Raw genomic sequence first — 18,707 nt, 5'->3', positions numbered from 1 at the left:
GCCGAGGTTTGCATTTTTTGGAGATGGGGTATGATATTTCAAATCAAATCAAACTTTATTTGTCACATGCACCGAATACAACACGCGTAGACCTTACTGTGAAATGCTTACTTACAAGTCCTTTAACCAACAGTGCAGTTCAAGAAGAGTTAAGAAGATATTTACCAAATAAACAAAAGTAAAAAATAATTAAAAGCAACACAATAAAACAACAATAAGGGGGTACCGGTACCAGGGGTACAGGTTAGTTGAAGTAATTTGTACATGTAGGTAGGGCTGAAGTGACTATGCATAGATATTAAACAGCGAGTAGCAGCAGTGTACAAAACAAATGGAGGAGGGGGTGTCAATGTAAATACACGGTGGCCATTTGATTAATTGTTCAGCAGTCTTATGGCTTGGGGGTAGAAGCTGTTAAGGAGCCTTTTGGTCCTAGACTTGGCGCTCTGGTTCCATTTGCTGTCCGGTAGCAGAGAAAGCAGTCGATGACTTGAGTGACTGGTGTTTCGGACAATTTTATGGGCTTTCCTCTGACACTGCCTATTGTCATATAGGTCTCGGACGGCAGGAAGCTTTGCCCCAGGGATGTACTGGGCCGTACCAACTACTCTCTGTAGCGCCTTATGGTTAGATAACGAGCAGTTGCCATACCAGGCGGTGATGCAACCGGTCAGAATGCTCTCGATGGTGCAGCTGTAGACATTTTTGAAGTTCTGTGGACCCATGCCAAATCTTTTCAGTCTCCTGAGGGGGAAAAGTTTTTGTCGTACCCTTCTCAGGACTGTCTTTGAGTGTTTTAACCATGATAGTTTGCTGGTGATGTGGACACCAAGGAATTTGAAACTGTCGACCCGCTCCACTGCAGCCCCGATGTTAATGGGAGCCTGTTTGGCCCACCTTTTCCTGTAGTCCATGATCAGCCCTTTGTCTTGCTCACATTGAGGGAGAGGTTATTGTCTTGGCACCACACTGCCAGTTCTCCGACCTCCTCCCTATAGGCTGTCTCATCGTTGTCGGTGATCAGGCCAACCACTTTGTGTCATCAGCAAACTTAATAATGGTGTTGGAGTCGTGTTTGGCCACGCAGTTTTTGGGTGAACAGGGAGTACAGCAGGGACTAAGTACACACCCCTGAGGGGCCCCAGAGTTGAGGATCAGCGTGATAGACGTTTTGTTGCCTTCCCTTACCACCTGGGGGAGGCCCATCACGAAGTCCAGGATCCAGTTGCGGAGGGAGGTGTTTAGTCCCAGGGTCCTTAGCTTAGTGATGAGCTTCGTGGACAGTATGGTGTTGAACGCTGAGCTGTAGTCAGTGAATAGCATTTTCACATAGGTGTCCTTTTTTGTAGGTGGGAAAGAGCAGTGTGGAGTGCGATTGAGATTGCGTCATCTGTGGATCTGTTGGGGCGATATGCGTATTGGAGTGGGTCTAGAGTATCTGAGAGGATGCTGTTGATGTGAGACATGACCAGCCGTTCAAAGCACTTCATGGCTCCCGACGTGAGTGCTACGGGGCGGTAATCATTTAGGCAGGTTACCTTCGCTTCCTTGGGCACAGGGACTATGGTGATCTGCTTGAAACATGTAGCTATTACACACTCGGTCAGGGAGAGGTTGAAAATGTCATTGAAGACACTTACCAGTTGTTCCGCGCATGCTTTGAGTACCTGTCCTGGTAATCCGTCTGGCCCCGCGGCTTTGTGAATGTTGACCTGTTTAAAGGTCTTGCTCACATCGGCTACCGAGAGCATTATCACACAGTCATCCAGAACAGCTGGTGCTCTAGTACATGCTTCGGTGTTGCTTGCCTCGAAGCGAGCATAAAAGGCATTTAGTTCGTCACCGGGCATCTCGGGTCTGGGTTTCCCTTTGTTGTCCGTAATAGTTTTCAAGCCCTGCCACATCCGACGAGCGTCAGAGCCGGTGTAGTAGGATTCAATCTTAATCCTGTATTGACGCTTTGCTTGTATGATGGTTCGTCTGAGGGCATAGCGGGACTTAAAGTGGGGGAAAAAAGTATTTGATCCCCTGCTGATTTTGTACGTTTGCCCACTTACAAAGAAATGATCAGTCTTTAATTTTAATGGTAGGTTTATTTGAACAGTGAGAGACAGAATAACAACAAAAAATGTTATAAAATGATTTGCATTTTAATGAGGGAAATTTATTTAGGCACAAAAGTTAATTAATTTGTCATGTTGTCTTGCAATATTACTTAACAGCCATGTTGCAACCCGAATGGATGTTTTAGAATGAGTTATTTTTGAATAGGTTTACATCTTTTCCCTTTGTCATTCAGGCCTGTAATGTGGAGTGAATGCAATGGTGTTGATCCATGCAGAGTTTTCTATCAGCTCAGCCAATACACACTGTAGCTATTTTAAAATCATCTTTAGCCTCAGAGTGACATTCCTGAGTTTCCATTCACTCCCACAGCTCATTTAGGAAGGATGGCGATATATTTGCAGCGTCTGGTTGCTATTATACACCATCCAGAGATGAATTACCATACTTGACCATACTCAAAATATTAAGGAGTTAGGGATTATTTATTAACCTCACCTGATCTGTGCCTGTCTAAAGAAAAATCAGTTAGTGCGCACGGGAGGCCTTGAAAGTTGAAATAGACGGCATCCTGAGACATTTTCAGAAGAAATAAAAAAATGCCAAGAAAACACGTGTCATGGTAGCATATTGTAGGTACATTTTGCATAAAAGTTTATTAAAACATGTTTTATAAGTAATTTTGTTAAATATATTAATTATGACACTCATATGTGTTTATGTTATTCCTCCATGTTGCCGCAAATTACCACGCACTCTTAGGAAAAAAGGTTCTAGATAGAACCAAAAAGGGTTCTATTGATTGTTTCATATATGGCACCCCTGAAGGTTCAATATAGAACCCTTTTCTAAGAGTGTGTATAATATTTGAATAAACACACACACACACACAGCTTATATTTGTTAGAATTGTGCTAGCAATTTTGTAAAAATGTGTGACGTGAATCAACCGATGAATGAAGACGAATTTCTCCATGAAATGTTAGCATAATTCCATAGCAACGTAATCTCCAATGAAAAACAATAAACGCCTTTAGAATACACTTTTAGACAGTAAATCATATGACTGTGGCATCATATCACTGTAAAATATTGTTTATTCGTATAGTTATTAATAATATAAAGTATATACTGGATATTATGCAACATCATTATTATAATAATTTGAATATTAGTTCAATGGAGTATACCAATCGCTCTTCAAACCAAGCCTCTACTCTTCAGTCTCTGGAGAGGAAAGGTAATAGTTGCAGAGGTCCCATTAACTTACATAACTGGATGAATAAATAAAAGATGTATTTACAAGTCCATTAAAGACAAGAAAATTGAATACTTTGACAGATGATCTACGTGAAAGACCTATTTTACGCACACATGCCTATAGGCCCAGATTCAAAAGCCCCCGCAATATAGGCTCCAATTGAAGCAGTATTCCCAAGGTCTATACTGTCTGTGCACTTCATAGGATACCCGTGTCTTATTCTGAAATCCGGGAGCATATAGAAGGGTGTCTACCAAAATATTTCAGACCACCCAAACCTGTTTCTAAAACGTTATAAAGTCATGTTGAGTGTGTAATTCATACAACCCATACAAGGTTGATCTGTATCTTTACATAAGCAGTTGAGGTCCACAAACCACAATACCCTTTAAGCAGGTGGTTACAACGTAGTTGACACCAAAGTTGCTGTGTGCAAATGAAAAGGTGTTGCGTTTTCAAACATGAAATACTGTGGTTTTCGAAGTGAAAGGCCAAACTATAATGTTTCTATATGGTGATATTTATTTAGGCCATAGTCCGATGGATTCACATTCACACTTCGAGCGATACACCTGTCCTTTCCCTGCATTTTCTCCAGACGTAAAACAACACTCAGGTATGAAAGTGTAAGGGAACTTCCACCTTTCACTTTTGGAATACCTTGCAGACTCTTTGTATAAAGGATCGACACAGGTTGGAGCATGGCAGAACTTGTGTATTCTAGAAATTGATCAGTCAGGAAGAACACGTTATCTCTTTATCCGTTGCGGAAGACTTACTTTTGTCGGAATTAGACGAAGTAGGCTATCTTTCGGAAGGGCATTAACGTTGATTGCGGACAGAACGAGAACTACAGTTTATCTACGCTAAAATGGGTTCAATCAGCTTTTGGATGTGCTTGGTCATGACGATTTGCACCTGGAATAAAACCATCGGATGCACGTGGATGAGGACACTGCCTCGGTCTCCGAGCATGTTCCAAGTGTTCAGCAACAACACCATAACGATGCTTCAGAAAATGGTAGGATATAGGGTCGTGTTTATTCACTTCCTGGTCATTGAGCTCTTGTCATCTTTTCAACATTTCATGAGCTGCAATGTTTCATTTAAATTACCTGACTCCTTTTGGTACAGTAATAATAATGCAATTTTTGTTTACATTTTTTGGCATCTCAGGGTCATGAAGTCTCTCGAGATCCTCAGATCACTTTCCCTGACAAACAATACAGACAAGTCAATAATTTCAAGGTAAGAAATATGCATAAAAAGTGTTTTGTTCTATCCATAACCTTTCTTTCTGAGATTGGAATAAACAATGAATTCGGAAAGTATTCAGACCCTTTCACCTTTTCCACATTTTGTTACGTTACAGATCATTTCTAAAATGGCAAAAACAGTCTTTTGCTTTTAATAAGTTAGCCAAAATGTCGAATAACATGTTTTGGCTTGGTCATTATGGGTTATTGTGTGTAGATTGATGAGAGAAATCATATTTATTCAATTTCAAAATGAGGCTGTAACGTAACAAAATGTGCAGATAGTGAAGGATTCTGAACACTTCCCGAATGCACTGTATATAATTAGGTTATAACGAATATACAATTTGCTCACATTTTCTGATATTTGCCATCAATTCACAAGGCATATACTAATACAATTCACTCTTCTACTAGGCTGAGGAACAGATGGCCTTCATTTCGCATACTCTGAACGCTATAAAGAAATTGTACAGCAGTGGTAAATATGAGTCCACCGCCTGGGACCAGAAAGGAGTTGACAAGTTTATGAATGACCTCTATCGACAGACCTCGGAGCTGGACCAATGCGTATGTCATTTGTCATTTTCACCTCTTAAACATTAATGCAAAAAGGAAAAACATTATACTATCCTACTAGATTATAATATAAGTGGTTACATGTTAAACAAATCATAATATTAAATGAAGTATTTGTATTTTGTTCTAACAGGTAAAGTCTATGAAAACTAGACTATCAAAATCTGTCAAAAGAGTGAACAAAAAGATGAGCCTTCACTTCAAGTTCCTGAAAAATTACTTGAAACGCGAGGTAGGTTGATCCATTTATCTTACAAAGAGAGTATATTCACCAAATCTGGATGTATTTATGTGATGATACAACATGTGTCTATTCTCAAATCTTAACAAGTGTATTTCATTTATGCAGGAATACAGCGCAAGCGGCTGGGAAGACATCAGGACAGTGGTGCTGGCACACCTACAAAGACTAGACACAACATTAAGTAGCCAATGAGCGTTATGTGTGTGTTGTGTACATATTGTTTATTTATGTATGTATTTATTCAACTATTTATTTACATGTTTAGTGATTTGTTTTTTTATGCATTTATTTATTGTGTAGTAATGTATTCACAACTCTGTGGAGTAAATAATTCTTTATACTGAATAATTATGTGATTGACTTAGGCTATACATAGCCTAATGTATCATTGTTTCCGTGCATTTTGTTTTGTATTCATGAAGGCCATTGCATACTATATTTATTATTGCAACATGATAGGAAATGTTTGTTATTGTAATAATGAAGTGTATTTTCATTAAATAAATGTGTCCTCTACAGCTGTAATCTTTGTTAACCAAATACATTTTATTTTATGGCATACTCACATTTAGCAGATGTTTTAACGGGTGTAGCGATATACTTGTAGTTCTAGCTCTACCACTGCAGTAATATCTGACAATACACAACAATACACACAAATCTAAAAGTAAAAGAATGGACATAAGAAACATAGAAATATGTCGTAGTCCAGAGTGTACATATATACAGTACCAGTGTCACGTCCTGGCCAGTATAAGGGTTAATTGGTATTGTAGTTTGGTCAGGACGTGGCAGAGGGTATTTGTTTTATGTGGTTAGGGGTGGTGTGTTTGGGGCAGTTGATTTAGGTATTCCGGGGTTGTTGGGCACTGTTTGATTTTCATGTATTCTATGTTGAGTCTAGTGTGTCTGTTTCTATGTTTGGGTTCATTGGGGTTGGGACTCTCAATTGAAGGCAGGTGTTGTCTATTTGCCTTTGATTGAGAGTCCCATATATGAGGGTGTGTTTTTGTTTGTCTTTTGTGGGAGATTGATTTTGCACTGCGTTTTTGGATAGTCTGCAAAACTGTTACCGTTGTAAGTATTGTTTATTGTTTTTTTTGTTCAAGTGGATGCTTTACATGTTTTCTTCAATAAACATGAGTGTCCACAATCCCGCTGCATTTTGGTCCTCCTTTCCTCAACACAACGAAGATCGTGACAACCAGTCAAAAGTTTGGACACATCTCAGGGTTTTTCTTTATTTTTTACTATTTTCCACAATGTAGAATAATAGTGAAGACATCAACACTATGAAATAACACATATTAAAGCATGTAGTAACCAAAAAAGTGTTAAACAAATCAAAATATATGTTAAATTTGAGATTCTTCAAAGTATTTGCACACTCTTGGCATTCTCTGAACCAGCTTCAGGAGGTAGTCACCTGGAATGCATTTCAATTAACAGGTGTGCCTTGTTAAAAGTTCATTTGTAGAATTTCTTTCCTTCTTAATGCGTTTTAGCCAATCAGTTGTGTTGTGACAAGGTAGGGGTAGTATACAGAAGATAGCACTATTTGCTAAAATACCAAGTCCATATTTCTGGCAGGAACAGCTCAAATAAGCAAAGAGAAATGACAGTCCCATATTACTTTAAGACATAAATGTCAGTCAATGCGGGAAATTTCTAGAACTTTGAATGTTTCTTCAAGTGCAGTTGCGAAAACCATCAAGCGCAATGATGAAACTGGCTCTCATGAGGACAGCCACAGGAAAGGAAGACCCAGAGTTACATCTGCTGCAGAGGATAAGTTCATTAGAGTTACCAGCCTCAGAAATTGCAGCCCAAATAAATGCTTAATAGAGTTCAAGTAACAGACACATCTCAACATCAAGTGTTCAGGGAAGACAGCCTGAATCAGTCCTTCACAGTCGAAATGCTGCAAAGAAAACACTACTTGTGTGTGTGTGTGATGGGATGTATTTACATTATGGACAGTATGTGGTTAGAATTATTATTTTTTATAAACTTGCAAACATTTCTGAAAACCATGCTTTGTCATTATGGGGTATTGTTTCAAGATTGAAGAAGATTCTTAAAAAAAACTATTTTAGAATAAAGCTGTAACGTAGCATATGTTATGGCACAGTTCAATACAATAGAGCACAGTAGAGTACAATAAAGTATAGGATAGTACAGTACAGTAGATATTAATTCAGTACAGTACAGTATAGTTCAATTCAGTAGAGTACAGTACAGTTTAGTAAATTAGTGTAAGGTAGGCTACACTCTACCATGCTGTACTCTACTGTACGTTAGTTTACTTTACTGTACTGTACTGTACACTGTACTGTAATGAACTATACTCTACTGTACTCTTCTGTATTGTACTGTACTGTACACTCCACTGTAAAGTACTCTACTGTACACTCCACTGTAATGAATTGTACTCTGTTGTTCTCTACTGTACTGTGCTGTCCAAATTTATCCATGGACAATGAAAGTAAGAAACAAACCAAAAATCGGACCAAATAAAGAAGGCCGGTCCAGACAGCACCGTGCTCAGTAGGTAGGCACGATGTATCCTGTATACATTGGGATGATGTAGTTTAGACATTGTTTGCTCATTGACGTTTTACACATTCTAAATTCTACAGTTCTACATCGTTGATATGTCGGCTAGACATAAACATTCTATCATGATGTCTCGGAGACGTCTTCCCAATATGCAAACACTCTCCAAACTACATATTCACAATTCGATAGGTCGGCCAAAGGAGTCTATTATTACTGGGGAGATGACATCACACAACTTGTGTAAAACAGCTGGTAAAACCCCAAAATGCGTCCACCGCAGACGTGTCATGTGACATAAGACTTTTCAGCACCATTGACATGTATCACTACTAGCGCTAAAACGCATGAAGACGTCAGTCACTTCAACACATTGGACGTTGCCACAAGGTCAAAGATTCTATCAGTTGTCCTGTGTTGTGGCCGCAGCCCTGTTGCTAATGTTGTTGCCACGCCTGTAAAACTATAGGCAATAAATGTATGATATATGTGATGGGAAATATAGCTCTCTGACTCTTTGGAATCACGTTTCAAGTGTCACTATTATGATTCCTCACTGCTGGTCCTATTAAGGCTATATCGAATAACACCAAGGCCCGTATTTATAAAGCATCTCAGAGAGTTGGAGTGTATAAATGCAGCAGAAAAATTAGGCTACATCTGACATTTTAGCTTATAACATGACATTTCAATATGAAACCACCCATGACGTCTTATCAAGACCCTGATGGAACAGGTGTGTTCGAACTGGGTTGGAACAAAAGCATGCACCATCTCCTTCTGGTCTCCAGGACTGTGCAGACAGTTTTGGTGACCACTTCTCTACACTATACGATATTTACAGTTGAACAGGCTTTGTATATTATGAATTAATCCCAATATTATATACAAAAAGGGAGAAATGAACCAATGCCAAGATTTGACCTTGTATAGTCAAAAACGTGCAAAACACACACACACACACACACACACACACACACACACACACACACAAACACACACACACACAGAGCCCTGTCAAAACTATTGCCTCTGTAGGGAAAATATCCCTGATATCGTAGCCTATACCAAGGAATTTTGTCACATTCTTTTTCATTTTCCCCTTGTAAAATAAACGACAAATAGAAAGTTCCAACAAATCATGTTGTCGTTGCTTGTCAACGTTGCATCACCAGCAGACAACAGTAGGGTGAAAGTTGGTTACGTCATTGTGAAAATGAAAGTTGAGAGATATGGTTAGTGAAGCGACGTCTCCCATTCACTTTTCATTTGTAGCGCAACAGCAGAAGACTACGGAACAATATTTCGGACTAACTTTGAACGAAACCCGCTAAATGAATGTCTTATATGGCTACATTTCTTAATTAAGAAGTGTGGGTTTTATTTCGACTTCGACGATTTTGTTATCAGACTTATTTTATCGGTTCACGCGAAGTTATTTGCAGTTGAAAGCAAAGCTCGCGATTAGTCTTTCCTCGCTATAGTAATAGTCTAGCCGATATCTACATGGAATAATCTTATCTTGTGGTTCAACTATAATGTAAAGCTGATTTAAAGGAGAATGTGTATAGATTTACTGTGATTTGTTCGTCCAGGAGAAGGAGCAGGCATGGAATTCATACTGCTGCATGTGCTAGTCTGGAAAATGAAAGTTCCCTCCTCCGGTAGGTTGATCAGGGGAAATTCTCCATACAGTTTTCTCTTTCCTAATTCCACATAAAACTACTTAACACAGCCAAGATGTTCAAACTCATCTGGAAAACTAACAGCGAAACAAACTGCTTTTTACAATGTATACAATGCAGAGTTGGACGTGTATTTGTCTTATTATTTGCAGTATGCAGAGCGTGTGTCATTGCTGTGACTGGATCCGACACCACTACGGTCACTTGAGCTCAGAATACCTTTCCCTGCTGGACCAGATGGTGAGTTATCAGCACACTGTAAGAGGAGACTGAATGCATGTATTAAGGACAGCAAAACAACCAACCAAGTAAAATAGTCATATGTTTCATGTTTAGCATCTGTGTTAGAAAACTGTTAACCTATATTTGAATATACATAGTAAAATGGCGCTAAGGCTATAATGACAGCGATCAAGAGAGAAATCTACATAAGGCCTACTGTACTTGCAGTATAAGTTATACTTTATGTCTGTCTTGATTGGTCTTAAAGTATTTGACACGTGACTTAACATACTATATTGATTGTTTTCCAGGGAGGAGATATCACAAAGCAGGATTCCCCAGTCTTTTTCCCAACATCACTTTACAGACACATAGATGATGCTGAGGTAAAGACTAGAATTATGACTTATCATGTTCTGATATGCTTTGGTATGGCGGTCTTGACCCAATGTTATATTGATGCCATAACCAAAGCCTATACTGTTTCTAATCTTCTTTTTATATCTTCCTGTGTAGTTTGAGGACAAAGTCAGGTTCCTGAAAGAGACCATCTATCAAATCACAAAACTGTTTGATGGGAATATGAAATCTGTCACCTGGGACAAGAAAAACCTGGACGATTTCCTCAACATTCTAGAACGCCAATTGGAGAACCTTAATTCCTGTGTAAGTAATGGGTCTATTTAAAGTATAATCCCTGTTTAGGTCAGGGCTCTCCAACCCTGTTCATGGAGAGTTATCCTCCTGTAGGTTTTCACTCCAACTCCAGTTATAACTAACCTGATACAGTTTATCAACCAGCTAATTAATCAGGTGTGGTAGATTAGAGTTAGAGTGAAAACCTACAGGAAGGTAGTTCTCCAGGAACAGGGTTGGAGAGCCCTGGTTTAGCAGTAGCCTACTCCACTACAAGTGGAGAAATCTACTTATAAAGTACATATAAAGTATTCAACCCCTTGACATTTTCCACATTTTGCTACGTCACAGCCTTTTTCTATAATTGATTGAATAGATTTTCCCCCTTATCAATCTACACACAATTCCCCATAATGACAAAGTAAAAACCGTGTTTTAGACATTTTTGCTAAATGTATTAACAATACAAAAACAGAAATATATAAGTATTCAGACCCTTTACTCAGTACTTTGTTGAAGCACATTTGGCAGTGATTACAGCCTTGAGTCATCTTGGGTATCATGCTACAAGCTTGGCACATCTGTATTTGGGGAGTTTCTGCCATTCATCTCTGCAGATCCTCTAAACATCTGTCAGGTTGGATAGGGAGCGTCGCTACACTGCTATTTTCAGGTCTCTCCAGTGATGTTCGATCAGGTCAAGTCCGGGCTCTGGCTGGGCCACTCAAGGACATTCAGAGACTTGTCCCAAAGCCACTCCTGCGTTGTCTTGGCTGTATGCTTAGGGTCATTGTCTTGTTGGAATGTGAACCTTCGCTCCAGTTTGAGGTCCTGTGTGCTCTGAAGCAGTCTTTCATCAAGGATGTCTCTGTACTTTGCTCCGTTCATCTTTCCCTCGATCCTGACTAGTCTCCCAGTCCCTGCCAATGAAAAACATCCCCACAACATTATGCTGCCACCACCATGCTTAACCGTAGGGATGGTGCAAGGTTTCCTCCAGATGTGATGCTTGGCATTCAGGCCAAATAGGTTTCATAAGGCCAGAGACGCTTGTTTCTCATGGTCTGAGAGTCCTTTATGTGCATTTTTGCAAACTCCAAGTGGGCTGCAATGTGCCTTTTACAGAGGAGTGGCTTACGTTTTGCCAGTTTACCTTAAAGGCCTGATCGGTGGAGTACTGCAGAGATGGTTGTCTTTCTGGAAGGGTCTCCCATCCCCACAGAGGAAATCTGGAGCTCTGTCAGAGTGACCATCGGGTTCTTGGTCACCTCCCTGACCAAGGCCCTTCTCCCCTAATTGCTCAGTTTGGCCGGGCGGCCAGCTCTAGTAAGAGTCTTGGTGGTTACAAAGTGCCCTTTCCCAAATCTGTATCTCGACACAATCTTGTCTCGGAGCTCTACGGACGATTTCCTCAACTTCATGGCCTGGTTTTTGCTCTGACATGCACTGTCAACTGATCAATGGAAACAGGATGCACCTGAGATGAATTTTGAGTCTCATAGCAAAGGGTCTGAATTCATATGTAAATAAGGTATTTCTGTTTTTGCGTTGTCGTTATTGGGTATTGTGTGTAGATTGATGAGGATTTTTTACTCTTTAATCCATTTTACAATAAAGCTGTAACTTAAAATTTGGAATAAGGGAAGGCGTCCCAATACTTTCTGAACGCACTGTATATGGGTTATTACAGATTTTGAGCCAGTTTGCGACGTCACATAAATAACACTGCAGCAATGAGAAATGTAAATTATTGTGGATTATAATTATTGCTCTTTTTTGTATGCTTAGATGCATTTTTCATTATGGCAAATCAAGTTTGATATTTTAAAGTGGAAATTACAATCTTTAGAATCTATTTAGAACGTTGAATACACATTAAGTTTCCATTTCCTGCCATGCAGGAAATTCTCAGAAAAAAAGAGATCAAATGAAGATCCTACATCTGTATGATGCTAATGTTTTGTTTAATTTTGTCCAACAGGTATCACCTGCCATGAAACCTGAGAGGAGACTGAAACGCTACTTCAAGAAGTTGAATAAGAATGTTCTGAGAAAAATGGTGAGTTTGGTTTCGTATGGAAACGTGTTTAATACATGTAATCAAATGAATATAAACTAGGCTAGGCTAAACAGTAGCAGTGTTCATTTAAAAAAAAGTGGGTTTTGGGGACATATGTATCAAGCATCTCAGAGAAGTGCTGATCTAGTATCAGGTCTCCTCTGTTTTTATAGTGATCTAAAAGACAAAACTGATCCTAAATCAGCACTCCTACTCTGAGAAGCTTAATACATTTGGCACCAGTCCTACTTTCATGTTCAAGACAATATGGTCATTATTTTGCCAAGAACGTTCACCCCACTAATATTGCAAATGTTCTGTGTTTTTCAGAACTACAGTGCACAGGCGTGGGAGCTCATCAGGAAAGAGACAAAACGTCATCTGCAAAGATTGGATATCCTTGCAGCACAGATGTACTGACCATCCAGACTCATTTCAGAATCTACGCCCTTACCAGTTTATAAAGCTTGAATACAATCATGTGGGACCCTGTCAGTCTATTTATTATATTTAAATCCATAAATTATTGTTTTTTATTTGTATAATTTATTATTTATATTTTGTATTTCCCTTTTGTACCTGTGATGAACTGAACTGTATTGCTGGTCTACTTGAATAACCAGTGAAAAAATAATATTGAAAATGTGAATAAAAATGTATTTTGTATTAATTGTCCAAATTTCGTTCTTGTCTGAAACCAATGAGAGTGGATTTATAATATCTTATCTAACCATCAGAGGGGATCCACATTAAACCTGTTGCTGATCAGTCACATGATCATTTCTACTTTAAGTTGATGAAAGCTTGTAGTTTTGTTTCTTTATGTAACTTATTTTTAATGTGTTTTTGTACTTTGTGAGGGTTGCTGTTCTTTTGTTTTTCCTGTTTGTTTTTGTGTGGTAATCACACTGGGGCAGTGGGCTGAAGGGGGTGGGGAGATCTGGGTGAGGAGTAGAGGATAATCTGGGGGACCAGGAACATTTAGCTCCCACTTGACATTGTGGATGTTTATTTATAAAGTCTGTCCAATGTATTAAACACCTGAATGTCTTACTATGATTGGAGGAGAAATCAGAAAAAAGACATGGAAAGACGAAATGGAAAAAGAGACAAAAAACAAGCAATACCTTTAATGGATAATAGTTTAGTTCCCTGAAAGAGGCAGGGAGTGCAAATAATAAAAACAAATCATTTATATAGCTTAGTCATATATGTACAACTTTTTAAGTGGCATCATTGGGATCTTCCTAATAATTCTCAATGGATAAATGAAGTCAATTGTTGTGTAACATTAGACAAACGTGTGTATTATATAGGCCAATGTGGCAGTACACAGTCCTTTCATGGAATGCCTGGATAGAATAGATTTATTGTAGATATACTGTATATCCATTTGCATAATGGTATTAGGTTATATGAGGTTATTATTTAACATCTAGAATGGTGTGAATGCGTGTTTACACTCTGTGGTATAATACTCAGAGCCCCACCTGTTTCATGCCCCTGTCACGAATCCCACCGAAGGTGGCTCCCCTGCCTGCTCGAGCGGAGCTCGGCGGTCGTCGTCGCCAGCCTACTAGCCACCGCTGATCCCTTTTTCCTTTTCTGTTTGTTTAGTCTTATTGGTTGCACCTGTTCCCTATTGTGTTCTTGATTTGTGTTTTATTTAAGCCTGCTTAGCCCGCCCAGGTTTGTGCGGGATTACGTTTACTGTTGTGTTTATTTTTGGATGTGCTGGCTTACGAATTGTTATTCTCTCTCCGGACTGTTTTGCCCGTTGTATTGGGTTGGTCATTTGTTTTACGCGCCCGTTGGTTTTGGCGTTGACCGTTTTGTGCCGGGAAGAATAAAGGTTGTTTATCTTCACCACTGCTCTATGCACTTAACTCTACCACCACTCCTAGTAACTCGTGACAGAATCCCGCACCAGCTTATGGAGTCAGCAGGAGCAGCTGCGCCCCCTCTACAGCTGGAGTTGTACCTGGCTACCGTTTGTCCAACTCCCTCGGGAGAGGAGAGCGTGAGCGCCCTCGTCTCCTGCTTAACGGGTCGTGCCCTCTTGTGGGCCAACGCAGTGTGGTATGGCCCAGACTCGGCGAGGGATCACTACCCCGAGTTCACCCGCCGTTTCCGGGCCGTGTTCGACCACCCACCAGAAGGCCGGGTTGCGGGTGAACGGTGGCGGGTGAACAGAGGAGACGAGGAGCGCACAGGACTTTGCTCTGGAGTTCCGGACCTTGGCTCCTGGGGCGGGGTGGACCGACAGAGCCCTGATGGACCACTATCGTTGTAGCCTCCAGGAGGATGTCTGCCGGGAGCTAGCCTGTCGGGACACGACCCTCTCCCTAGACGAGCTCATTGACATGTCCATTCGTCTCGACAACCTGCTGGCTGCCCGCGGGCGTCCAGAACGGGCCCTGTTGGTTCCACCTCCAGGCCCTCCGGCTCCCATCCCCATGGAGCTAGTGGGGGCCGCATCGAGGGGGACTGGAGGAGGAGGCTCCTCCTGTTACCCGGTGTGGTCGGAGAGGACACACTGCCGACCGGTGCTGGAGGAGCTCCTCTGGGAATCGGGATGGCAGGCAGAGCACTCCTCGTTCACCCCAGGTGAGTAAGCACCAGCCTCACCCAGAGCTCCCTGTTAGCCATATGTTTGTGCTTATAACTTTTCCTGAGTTTTCCCCCTCTATTCAGCATAAGGCGCTAGTCGATTCAGGCGCAGCTGGAAACTTTATGGATTGTGGGCTCGCATTAAGGCTAGGGATTCCCCTGGTGTCGTTGGACCAACCTTTCCCCATCCACCTCATCGACGAGGGGATTGCTCGATAAACCTCCAGGTAAACGCTACACTTCCCAGGAGTCACGTGTACCCATTGTCACAAGAGGAAATGCTGGCTATGGAGACATATGTCACGGAATCTCTGAGACAGGGGTACATTCGGCCCTCCATGTCACCCGTCTCCTCGAGTTTCTATTTCGTGAAGAAAAAGGAGGGAGGTCTGTGTCCGTGCATTAATTATCGAGGTCTAAATTCCATCACAGTGGGGTTTAGTTACCCGCTACCTCTCATCGCTACGGTGATGGAATCATTTCACGGAGCGCGTTTTTTCACGAAACTGGACCTCAGGAGCGCGTACAATCTGGTGCGTATTCGGGGAGGAGACGAGTGGAAAACCCCGTTTAGTACCACATCGGGCCACTATAAGTACCTCGTCATGCTGTATGGGTTAAAGAATGCTCCAGACGTTTTTCAATCCTGTGTCGACGATATTCTCAGGGACCTGCACGGGCAGGGTTTGGTGGTGTATATGGATGACATCCTGATCTATTCCGCCACACGCGCCCCGCATGTATCCCTGGTGCGCAAGGTGCTTGGGCGACTGCTGGAGCATGACCTGTACGTTAAATGGTAGAGCGTGGCGCGAAATACAAATACCTTAAAAATGCTATAACTTCAATTTCTCAAACATATTACTATTTTACACCATCTTAAAGACAAGACTCTCGTTAATCTAACCACATTGTACGATTTCAAAAAGGCTTTACAGCGAAAGCAAAACATTAGATTATGTCAGGAGAGTACCCTGCCAAAAATTAGCACAGAGCCATTTTCAAAGCAAGCATATATGTCACAAAAACCAAAACCACAGCTAAATGCAGCACTAACCTTTGATGATCTTCATCAGATGACACTCCTAGGACATTATGTTATACAATACATGCATGTTTTGTTCAATAAAGTTCATATTCATATAAAAAAACAGCTTTTTACATTAGCATGTGATGTTCAGAACTAGCATACCCACCGCAAACTTCCGGTGAATTTACTAAATTACTCACGATAAACGTTTACAAAAAACATAACAATTATTTTAAGAATTATAGATACAGAACTCCTTTATGCAATCGCGGTGTCAGATTTTAAAATAGATTTTCAGCGAAAGCACATTTTACAATATTCTGAGTAGATAGCTCGGCCATCACAGGCTAGCTAATTTGACACCCACCAAGTTTGGTGCTCACTAAACTCAGAATTACTATAAGAAAAATTGGATTACCTTTGCTGTTCTTCGTCAGAATGCACTCCCAGGACTTCTACTTCAACAACAAATCTTGTTTTGGTTCGAAATAATCCATAGTTATATTGAAATGTTTTGTTCGTGCGTTGAGGTCACTATCCGAAGGGTGACGCGCGGGCGCATTTCGTGACAAATAATGTCAAAATATTCCATTAACGTACTTCGAAGCATGTCAAACGCTGTATAAAATAAATTTTTAGGCTATTTTTCTCGTAAAATAGCGATAATATTCCAACTGGGCGACGTTATATTCATTCATAGACTGAAAGAAAAACATGGAGTCGTCTCGTGCATGCGCACTCCAGTGTCATTGTTCCCTGCCTGACCACTAACAAACAGAGCTGCTGTACTTAGCCCAGAGACTGCAGAGACGTCATTCCACTTTCTGGCGCCTTCTGAGAGCCAATGGAAGCCTTAGAAAATGTCACGTTACAGCAGAGATGCTGTATTTTTGATAGAGATGCCCTAGAAAGAGAACAAATTGTCAGACAGGCCACTTCCTGTATGGAATCTTCTCAGGTTTTGGCCTGCCATATGAGTTCTGTTATACTCACAGACACCATTCAAACAGTTTTAGAAACTTTAGAGTGTTTTCTATCCAAATCTACTAATTATATGCATATTCTAGTTTCTGGGCAGGAGTAGAACTAGATTAAATCGGGTACGTTTTTTTATCCGGACGTGAAAATACTGCCCCCTATCCCAAACAGGTTAAACCCAGACTTGGAACACACACAAGTCTACTGAATAGCAGGCTAGTTATTTGAAATTAGCCACTGATTCCTTCCAATCCGCTCATTGTTGAATTTGCAGTTTCCAACTTGTTGTGTAATGTTCATGTCCAATGGTCGATGATCACTTACACGTTTTATCTATAATATCTTTTCATATGACAAGGCTTGAAAAGGATTTGACAGTAGATTGTGAATGTGAGTCATGATGGCAAAATCAAGTTTCTGCCCCCGACTCAATGTACAGACCAATGACAATGTGGCACACGTAGCACACGTCACTCTGAGTTCAGGAGTGACATTCCACAGATTCTGAACAGATGTTGAACTGAAACCCAACTCCTATTTCCAATTCGCTATTGAACATTAGTACTCACATTTTTTTGTCCTCGCATCCTCTGAGTTGTGTATTTATCTTCAAAATGTTCTTGAATTTTCAAGCTCTCCATGTAGATTTTGCGAAGATTTTGCGGAGTGTCCCAATGAGTGACAGAACACTGAGACAATCACCACCTTCCGGAGACACCTGAAACCCCACCTCTTTAAGGAATACCTGGGATAGGATAAAGTAATCCTTAACCCCCCCCCTCCCCCCCCCTAAAAGATTTAGATGCACTATTGTTCCACTGGATATCATAAGGTGAATGCACCAATTTGTAAGTCGCTCTGGATAAGAGCGTCTGCTAAATGACTTAAATGTAATGTAAATGTAACTAGAGAATATTACCAACCCCTATGCTCTGCATTCTCCGATGGCTGCCCCACCACCAGAGAAAGCACTGAGCTAGGCTGAAACACCTGCATTTTGGGGCTGCCTTACTCAACAGACCATGTTTGTATGCAGCTTTATGAAGATTCTTTTTAACATTGTTTGCAAACTGATGTGTGACACGTATTAATACCAAAATGACATGCAAAACAGGCAACAACAACAAAAACAAAACTATATTTCTTGCTAAACAGGTGGGGCATGAAACAGGTGGGTCTCTTAGTACTTTACCATACAATGTAAAAACACATACACACCATTCTAGATGTTAAATAACAACCTCATACCATTATACAAATGGATATACAGTATATCTACAATAACTCTATTCTATCCAGGATTTACAAGTCTTATGAAAGGACTGTGTGCTGCCACATTGGCCTATCTAATACACACTTTGTCTAATGTCATACAATTACTGACCTCAGTAATCCATTGAGAATTATTTGGAGGATCCCCACGACGCCACTTAAAAAGTTATATGTATATGACTAAGCTATATAAATTATTTGTTTTTATTATTTGCCCACCAGCACCCTGCCTCTTTCAGGGAACTAAACTATTAT

General features: G+C 40.6%; 2 protein-coding genes across 3 annotated transcripts; both read left to right on the top strand.

Moving 5' to 3' along the window:
- Positions 1-3,836: 3,836 nt before the first annotated feature.
- Positions 3,837-6,060, top strand: LOC115170967 (interferon a3). Its single transcript, XM_029727382.1, has 5 exons — positions 3,837-4,346; positions 4,502-4,573; positions 4,999-5,151; positions 5,294-5,392; positions 5,510-6,060. Exons 1-5 carry the CDS (start codon positions 4,197-4,199, stop codon positions 5,594-5,596), a joined length of 561 nt encoding a protein of 186 aa, XP_029583242.1. The 5' UTR covers positions 3,837-4,196; the 3' UTR covers positions 5,597-6,060.
- Positions 6,061-9,037: 2,977 nt separating this feature from the next.
- LOC115170964 (interferon a3-like) lies at positions 9,038-13,232 on the top strand. Of its 2 annotated transcripts, XM_029727378.1 has the most exons (6): positions 9,038-9,624; positions 9,798-9,885; positions 10,179-10,253; positions 10,384-10,533; positions 12,485-12,562; positions 12,893-13,232. In XM_029727378.1, exons 2-6 carry the CDS (start codon positions 9,799-9,801, stop codon positions 12,980-12,982), a joined length of 480 nt encoding a protein of 159 aa, XP_029583238.1. In that variant the 5' UTR covers positions 9,038-9,624; position 9,798; the 3' UTR covers positions 12,983-13,232. The 2 variants fall into 2 exon arrangements, with proteins under 2 accessions (XP_029583238.1, XP_029583237.1); XM_029727377.1 differs by lacking the exon at positions 9,038-9,624 and having other exon boundaries at positions 9,633-9,885.
- Positions 13,233-18,707: the final 5,475 nt, after the last annotated feature.

The sequence above is a fragment of the Salmo trutta genome, chromosome 32, assembly GCF_901001165.1.
Source record: "Salmo trutta chromosome 32, fSalTru1.1, whole genome shotgun sequence".
NCBI classification, from domain to species: domain Eukaryota; kingdom Metazoa; phylum Chordata; class Actinopteri; order Salmoniformes; family Salmonidae; genus Salmo; species Salmo trutta.
Note: the sequence above shows the minus strand (reverse complement) of the source record. Positions and strands in the feature narration are given on the sequence as shown.